The 9,169-nt window shown below is 32.3% G+C and overlaps 1 protein-coding gene across 2 annotated transcripts in view; it reads right to left on the bottom strand.

Annotated features, from left to right (window-relative positions):
* The window catches only part of LOC115441058 (dihydrolipoyl dehydrogenase-like), a 46,039-nt gene extending 40,505 nt beyond the window's left edge, over positions 1 to 5,534 (bottom strand). For both annotated transcript variants that reach the window (XM_037443543.1, XM_030165646.2), the window contains exons 1-11: positions 5,380 to 5,534; positions 4,807 to 4,929; positions 3,946 to 4,182; positions 3,518 to 3,658; positions 2,617 to 2,782; positions 1,895 to 2,052; positions 1,509 to 1,645; positions 1,006 to 1,093; positions 770 to 871; positions 442 to 579; positions 74 to 163 (exon numbers count right to left, since the gene is read on the bottom strand). In XM_037443543.1, coding sequence (XP_037299440.1) covers positions 74 to 163; positions 442 to 579; positions 770 to 871; positions 1,006 to 1,093; positions 1,509 to 1,645; positions 1,895 to 2,052; positions 2,617 to 2,782; positions 3,518 to 3,658; positions 3,946 to 4,182; positions 4,807 to 4,929; positions 5,380 to 5,421 — 1,422 coding nt within the window. In that variant the 5' untranslated portion in view covers positions 5,422 to 5,534. The remainder of the gene's footprint in view (positions 1 to 73; positions 164 to 441; positions 580 to 769; positions 872 to 1,005; positions 1,094 to 1,508; positions 1,646 to 1,894; positions 2,053 to 2,616; positions 2,783 to 3,517; positions 3,659 to 3,945; positions 4,183 to 4,806; positions 4,930 to 5,379) is intronic.
* Between the last annotated feature and the right edge of the window lie 3,635 nt (positions 5,535 to 9,169).

Genomic DNA, 9,169 nt, shown 5'->3' with positions numbered 1-9,169 from the left:
GTGAAATAAAGAATGGAGTTAGTAGGAAAAGATCAGTAATTTCGTTGGTTAGGTTGTGCGTACCGTTACTCACAGGATGCGCGTGGCACACTCTCGCGACGTCCTCGGCCGCGGCGCCGTACTCCTGGGCCAACACAGCTTCGTTGATCAGCTCGCCACCGCCCTGTCATTCACCAAGAGGTTAAATCATGTATTTTAAATTTGAGAAGTAACTAATGTAATTGTATCAATTGCCAGATAGTTTTCAAAAAGTCCAAAATTATTGTGAACTATCATAAAATCCATATTTAAAAAATTGATTTTTTTTTTTCATTAATGATCAAAAGAATCGTGGGTACATTTTTTTTCGACTAATGCTTGCATGATCTTCGCAGTCTTAAAAAATGGTAAACGAGAAACAGAAGTAAAATCTTTTTACTTATCTGTATGAATTCTACTTACGGGGCCAATAATGTGGGTTCCTAGAATGACATCAGTCGCCTTGTCAGACAAAACCTTCACGAAACCGTCGGGTTCGCCGTTGGTCTTTGCTCTGGAGTTGGCTAAGAATGGGAATTTGCCCACTTTGTACGCTTTGCCCTGTAAACATTATTTTTTTGTTGTATGAATTGGGACATAAGGAAACTAAGTACAATGCACCTTTTCTGTAAGTCTAATAACAGATGGTCAAAATTTTATTTTCATAAAAAAGTCTGTCGGTTATTGTAACTTTCCATTTATTCGTTTATTCCGATGTTACAACAAGAGCGAAATTGCGAATGAAACTAACCTCTTTTTTAAGATCTTCCTCCGTTTTGCCAACCCAGCCAACTTCAGGTGATGTGTAGATGACTGATGGAATGGCATCGTAATTGAAATGAACTGGCATACCCTGAAAAAAAAAAAGGCAATCTTAAGTAATGATAGACACAATTGTCCGACCTTCAATAAATATAATCTTGCTTAGACAATAGTATTCAAAAAGATGTGTAAAGTATTATAATGTAATCTTTTATCAATATTTACCTTGATACCTTCGACGCACACAATACCTTCGTCCTCGGCTTTGTGTGCCAACATGGGCCCGTGGATGACGTCACCAATAGCGTAAATTCTGTAACAAAGAACATGATTATCTATAAATAAATAATATATTTACTATGACAGTTAAATTAGTTACTTAATACTTTTATTTGCCAATAGTGAAATTGTTTTATTTGCTTTACTCATATTCTAGTGCTAAATAAACAAGGGAATCTGTACCCGCTTTCATTGCGGCGCCAAAATAATACCTTTCATTCGCAGACCACACTCCAGTCGTGCGAAAATAACCGCTACAAGCATTGGATTCACACAAAAGCTGTAAATGCATTGGATATACAAAACCCACAGTGTATGGATTTTGCTGCACTGCTATAGGGCTCATTTCTACACGCAAGGCAAATTGTTCCAGACTCTTGTGGATCTTATTTGTAACACAACAGGTGTGTGGACTGCAGTCATCTTAAATTCAAGTAAAACTATCATACCCGGGCACAGTGGTCTGGAATTTGTTGTTGACCGGGACGCGACCGCGGTCATCCAGAGCGATGCCGACCTTGTCCAACCCCAAGTCCTTAGTGTAGGGGCGACGACCAATCGAAATCAGGACAACATCACAGTCCATCTGGGGAAAACATTTGCTCATTTATATCAGGATTACAATTTATTATAATGCTATTGATTCCTAAATATTTGCGATAGTTTTGATGCACAAGAATTGTGGTTTTGGCAGTTTAATAGGTTGATTATATTGTAAGCATACCCTCAAATAGTATGTTGATTATTAATATTATCATCAAGTACTCATGCAACATAATCTACAGATAATGCACGAGAATTTGAGTCATATTACATTTATCATGATGATACTTACAGTTTCCTTGTTACCACCCTTGGCTCCCTCGACTTCCACTTTCACTGTGCTCCCTTCCTTCTTAACACCCAACACTTTGGTCTCAAGTTTGAATTTCATTCCCTGTTTGGCTAAGATCTTTTGTAGGGTCTTTGCTACTTCGCCATCAATGCCAATACCTAGAATAAAAAAAATAAAAAACACAAACATATTGTTATTTTAGACAAAAGAAAAATTTGTGAATACATTGCATATAAAAAATAATATGTTCTATATTTATATGTTATCTTATTCATATCAAATATATTATAAGCAAGTAGCACTATTTATACAGGTAAACAGCCTTTTGGTAGTCTAAAATATATTTAATTTCTTTATCTTAACTTATATTTTTTCATTATCTTGTTTGTGATGTATAGGCTATCTGCTCTACTCTGATAAAATATAATTACAGAAGAATATTTGTTTTTATAAGTCTTTCTCTAATTTTCATATTTGTAGAAAGTGATAAATTCTATATTATAATACTGCATATTTCAAGTAAAATAGATTGTAAAATTTTATACCCATTGTGACACGACATATGCGAATTACATATAAAACAATACTTTTATAATATTAATGTATTACAAATCCTTGTTAGGGCAGAAACTAAATAGAATATGACCCAATTACATGTTTATCATAAATTTTTAAATCATATTTTTATTTTATTGTGTGATGTGTCACATTAATTTCCTCACCTCCAATGGAACCAAGGAACTCAATGGCAGTAACATCAGCACCGAGCCGCTGGTAAACAGATCCTAACTCAAGTCCGATGACTCCCGCACCAATCACCAACATTTTCTTTGGCACAGATTCCAAAGACAGAGCACCAGTTGATGTTATGATTTGCTTTTCATCAAACTATAAACAAAATATTGACCTAATTTAATCATCATTGATGTAGTAGAATCTATTACGAATAATTGGCCTTTGACACCTTTAACCTATATAGCTGAGATATACAAAGTTTACTTTTCAATGAACTAGTTTATTTCAAATTACTTTAACAAGCCTTGCTTAAATCTGTAAAAAGTAGGCAGGGCGGCACAAAAACTTGTTTTTTTTCGAAAATATCCATGCTGTATGATATATAAATAAATGAATGTATTTGGAAAGGAAGTTTCTTAATTTTACATATTGAACTCACATCATTTTTAAAATCAAAATAATTAGAAATGTAATCACTTTTATAATTGCATCATTAGTAACAGTAATATAATAGTTTCTGGCAATCTGTGGGTTTTAAAGTAGATTCTGGGATTGATTCTCAATTTGAGCAATATAAATTTGTGTTTTTCGATTGAAAAACTTATCTGTGTAGTAAAGTGTCGAAGTATTAGACTACTCTAATTGCATCTCTTCCGAACCCTTTAAAGATAAAAGTTATACTTCATGCTTAAAATTTTCAAACTGCATTAATTTCTGCAGTTTTTTATCCTTTATTATAAATGGACTATAGACCATAAATTAATTACTTCACAGTATTTATGTGGTAACAAATATTTAATTTAGATATTTTTAAATACCTGTAAAAACCATGGTCAATCATATGATTGAATAATAACCAAATTATACATATTAAAGTCACTTACTAACCGTGACACCGGGGAAAGGTGTTACTTCCGAGCCAGTAGCAATAAGAATGTTTTTAGTGTTCACAGTCTCCACACCCTTTTCACCCTTCACTTCAACTTTGTTGGGTGCAACAATTGTACCTGCTCCACGAACAAGTTTCACCTGAAATATTTTTAAAGTTAACTTAGACCAATTTTCCACTATATAATATTCAGGATGTTTAGTATGGCCATGTTAGGTAGCTCATACAATGAATACCATTAAGGAATGTAAAAGCTGCATTATGTAGTCCTATATCTATTGTATGACATTACATCATCCCTTAATCATGTTATGAAATAAGTTAATATACCTTTTCTGGAGCTAATGGTAAAAACAATTTAATTCTATAATATTGCCATGATTTTTTTTATATGTATACAAATAAATATAATTTACATGATTGATACCTTGTTTTTCTGGAACAGCATAGCAATACCCCCAGTGAGGGCTTTCACTGCATTAACTTTATAGTCCATCATGGCTTTGAAGTTGAATTTGACTTCACCAGTTTCTATGCCACGGTGTTTGAAGTCATGCTTGGCCATGTGGTACAAATGTGTGTTGTGGAGGAGGGCTTTTGATGGGATGCAACCAACATTTAGACATGTTCCACCCAGGGATGGTTCCTTTTCCACAGACACCACCTATGAGAAACATTACATTATGTTTCAATACTGCATGCTAGCTGCCATAATGTTATCAAGATTATTAATACAATTCTATTGATTGTCATGACGAGTTCTTCAAAACCTTTCATTTTGCTACATAAATATATTATAGTATATGAAAAATTATAAAAAAAAATCATTCCATATCTACTTAAAATTTAACTATAGTATTATGTCCATTGTTCTTGGAATATTTTGAGGTAAACTTTGGTATTATTTATAATATTATCAGCATAGTTGCTATTTTAGGATTACTTTAAAAACATTCATTATTAGTAGCAAGAATAAAATTACTATGACTTACCAGAGTCAAATAATAATTTATGAGATACTTATCAAAACATGTCTAAATTTTAAACATTATTCAGAGAAAAATGCAATTACATTTTTGTTCATAAGGTTTATGATAGGCATACATAGTTTTCTTGTAACAGCATTAAAAAGAAAAACATAAGCATATAGCATATCTGTTGTGAATTTAGCTAGTTATGATATTCTAAATATGTTTGAATTATTAGTCAATATAGTTTGCAACAAAAAAAATATTTAAATAAAAACATTTATATAAATGATATGATCAGAAAAAAAATAATAACCAACCTTCATGCCAAGTTGTGCGGCTTTAATGGCTGCCACATAACCACCAGGGCCCGCTCCAATAACCACAAGGTCTGCATCATGTGTTGTGGAGTATTGTCTTGACACAATACGTACACCTCCACTCTAGAACCAAAAACAAATTAAAGTTCTAATAGTTCCCTTCTATTATACCTAATTGTTTAATGAAAGCATTTCCAAGTCATCTTGTTTCTTTTGTTGTATGTCGAAGATTAGCTCTACGATGTCAATAAGATTAAAATTTGATTATGGAATAAATCACACAAATCACTGGTTTGATACAGCAGAGATAAGAAATTGGAATTCGCCTGACGGTCACATGTTTGAAGGTCATTGCAGGTTAGTAAATGCCTATGATAATATGCATTTTATGACATGGATATTTGTATCTAAACAGTAGATAATATCGGATTTATTAAATTCTTATTTCAGTAATGTCACGCTTTTTTTCAGCTATAAGTTTTTTATATTTATACAGGCCATTGCATAACAATTGACAGATTTTTCGGCTTGTAATGAAGGAATGTTTTAAAAATGAAGAGTAATGAAGCTTACCCTAAAGGAAGCGGAGGCGAGTTTCAAAAATTTGTAGCCCATTCCTAATGTCTATTACGATCTATAATGGGTGGAAAATAAAATTCGGAACCCTGGTAATCGGCAACCAACCAACGTACGTAATGTCAAGAAATGTCAGACGTAAAATGTCATAAATCGGTGACTTGTTAGTTGTTACCAGCTGTGTAGGAATAATACTACATATTTAGATATATTTGTTTTTGAAAAATTTTGTTACCTTTTGCTCGGAACCTTTTGAATATGTATGAATTAAAAATATTTATATAATTTTTTCTTTTTTCGCAGATCATAAAAATAGTAGCTACATATTTTTTATAATAGCAACATTATTGAACATGCGCGCGCCGCGAGAAATGAGAGACAAGTTTTGTTTATCAATCAAACGGAGTTGTGAGTGGTGTACAGTAGTGTCTTTTTATTGAACCTGTTTTTTCTTACGTAAATCGATTGAAATTTTTAAATTCAGATAAAATTTCATATCCATTTTGCCAGTTGAATCACAATAATTTTCCTGAAAAAAACTACGTGAACGAATACGATTTTTGGAATAATACCTGTGGTGTGAAGTGTTTTTGGAGGTAAGTAGCTACATTCATCAAATTAATTTTATTCCGCCTTCCAATTAATTATAGCTTCCAGTTTATTAAAATTTGTTTTTATTTTCATACTAAAAATGCCGATTTTGAGTCTCTATGCGCAAAACTAGATTATTTAGCAAAAAATAAAATTATTAAACATTAATATTATGATGTTCTAATTCTACTTCATAATACTGACCACGTTAAAAAATGTTCGAGAAATTAGTTCTAAATTATACATAAGTAAATATCTATTTACCTACTCAGTTGCAATCAAATTGCGCACTTTCGTATACGTAACAAACTAGGTAAGTACGATAAATTGAGACTAAATGACCAAAAATGGATAGATGTATAATTTTTGTTAGGCCTTTAATTAAAAGCCTCTAGTTTATTAATCAAAATTGACCCACTTATTATTACAAGAAGCCTATATATTTGTTTTTATTACTAACATGTAATATATTTTTTTAAAAGTTTAAATAGAAAATATTTATTATACATGTAAATAATATAGTGTACTTACTTAGTACTTTCATGTAAAATGTTTGATATTAATTTCACATTATGTATTCCGATTTTACGCATTTTTTATACATGCCTTTCTTTGCAGTTTTATTTAAAACTTTGTGGTTGAATTAAATATTATTGCGATGATTAGTCGTGATCCTATTCTATGAACTTGTGTTTTGAATTTCGTCCGGACAGGAACACGCATTTAAAACGTTTATGCCGAAGAAGAGCAACTTAAATTTTAGTGCAATAGATACTGGCTTATTTTGTTACACCAACACTATGTTTATTCTACCTATACCTATACCTAGGTAGGTACTAGGTGCCTTCTTAATAGGTAAGTAATTAAATACAGTTTCCTTAAGGTCTATGGGAAATTTACTAAACGTCCTGATGTTTTTAAAATACTTTTGGATTTCGCATAAATACAAGGTCTGATAAGCCTTTGTACTTCAGCGACCGTCCTGAATCGGGGCCCTTTCCTGCAGGGGTACTCACTACTCAATATGGTCTTTAAAACAAGGGTTGAGAATTGATAAATCGCTCGCCCAAAAGTCCCTTTTCATTAAAATAGCTGACTCACGTCAGACTATCGGCATATGCTTAGCTAGTCACCCAAAAAAAGCACTTGCACGAGCCGTTGCGTCGCGTCGTCGCTTCGTAGGTTCAGGGTTTGGACTCTTCAGCCAGACCTTAAAGGTATGATAGTCCAACAATTTTGAATAAAGCAGATAGAGCTGCCAGTGATATATTTTAGTTATACCTATAATTTGGATAAATAATAAAAAGTTTTAAAGGCCACAGTACCCAACGACCCAATCCAATTTGAAATTCTCCTTTGATAACCAAGGAAAACATAATCCGAATCCGTCACTGATCATTTAGGTAATTTATTTAAGTATACAGCTGAAAATCTAACTAAACGAAGTAGGTACTAGCTTACTTTTAATTAACCATGTTTAATTATAAATTTGGCATTCCGTATTATAATTTATTTTTTATATAATTGTATGAATCTTCTAACAAAAATATTATTTTTGTTTCCTATGTTTACTACTCGACCGCTTCCTTCATTACTCGTGCCGTGATAGTAAATTACTCATAACGTAAATAAACACCGCACAGTTTAATGATGCATGAATACGTCATGTTATAATATCTACTAGCAGGAATGGCGATTACTGATATGACTGGCGTTGTCGGAAACAAATTTTAGTATTGTCAGTCTAGCCGCTATTAAACAATGTTGCTTTTTAAAGTGCTTATATGAAATACAATTGGGAGTAGATACGCAAAAAGAATTAGTTCTAGTCTGCAAGGTCTATATTTTGATCTACGTCCAATTATAATCTTCTATAACCTAGAAGTCTTTCTATACAGCAGTCAATCGTTTTTTAATACACAATTACAAATTACACAGTCTACAAAATAATTTTTAAATTTAGACAAAGTTTTGTCACTTATCTAATGAATACTGGGTGTGACAAGCTTCGAGTTAATATTATGTTAGAATAGTATCAAGTCTGATACAGTGTTTTACAAGAATGCTTAAAATACTTTCTTTAATCAACGGGGTCATTATCGAATATTATACTGTGGATTCATCAATATGTTGTATAAAATAATCGAAAGAATTTTTAAAAGTATTGTTAGGTAATCTGCACGTCATCTGTATATATTTTTAACACGTGATCTATCTTCGTCAAACCGATAGTTTAGCTTTTACGTCCGAACTAAAATAGGTCGCGGAGGAAAATGCGTGAACTTTGCTCATGCTTTTAGGGCCGATATTAACTGGAACATTTCGTCTCTGTCCGTCTAAGAAAAGACTAACAAAATAAAGCTTACGTGTACGAGAATAAAATCGTTGATACTAATGAATAAGTACCTAAAACAATTATTTATTTATAAATTAGAAAGGCACCAATGGCGAAGCGAAGGGTTCCCTTTTAGGTTTATTTACGTTTGCCTTAATTGGCCGCGATATGTTAACTAAGGCAATATTTTATCGGGTTACCTTTTGATAAATTTCACCCTTCGCCATTGATAGGCACCCTGTACTCTTATCTTATTATATCATAGGTACTTTAATAGTATGTTTACAAAAATTATAGGTAGGTATGATGTTGAGCAAAGTGTAAAATGATACTAGCACTAGAAAATCATGAACGTGCTCGTACTTTGAATTAAAGCGCTCCCACACATTTACTATGGTAGCATACGTACACCGTACAAGCAATGGTTACAAGGTTATTGCCATATAATATTTCCTACTTATATTACACAGGTAGGATTAACGGTATTTTCAAGAGGTTTCCCATAACATATTTGTATCGATTTCTGCATCACATATCAGTCGTGATCTCTTTATAGTACGAGATAATATGACGTTACAGGAATGACGTAACTAATACATTATACAGTCGAATATAAATATGAATAAGGCAACTATATTTGCCCTATGCACCACGGTATTTGTCGTATAAAATCTGCTTGGGACAACGAAACTACGAATTGCATTAATTTGTATGATGGCAATTCTTTGAAAATATTATATTTAAAGAAAAAAAATTGTAATCCGTGGTCAGGCAGGTAATCCCAGTGGTTTTGATTCACTACATTTTATATTTATTGGCCTAATGATATATTATATTTTGTCTCGTAAATTAACAGACTGG

The sequence above is a fragment of the Manduca sexta genome, chromosome 26, assembly GCF_014839805.1.
Source record: "Manduca sexta isolate Smith_Timp_Sample1 chromosome 26, JHU_Msex_v1.0, whole genome shotgun sequence".
Classification (NCBI taxonomy): Eukaryota; Metazoa; Arthropoda; class Insecta; order Lepidoptera; family Sphingidae; genus Manduca; species Manduca sexta.
This window is presented reverse-complemented; position numbering and strand designations above follow the sequence as displayed.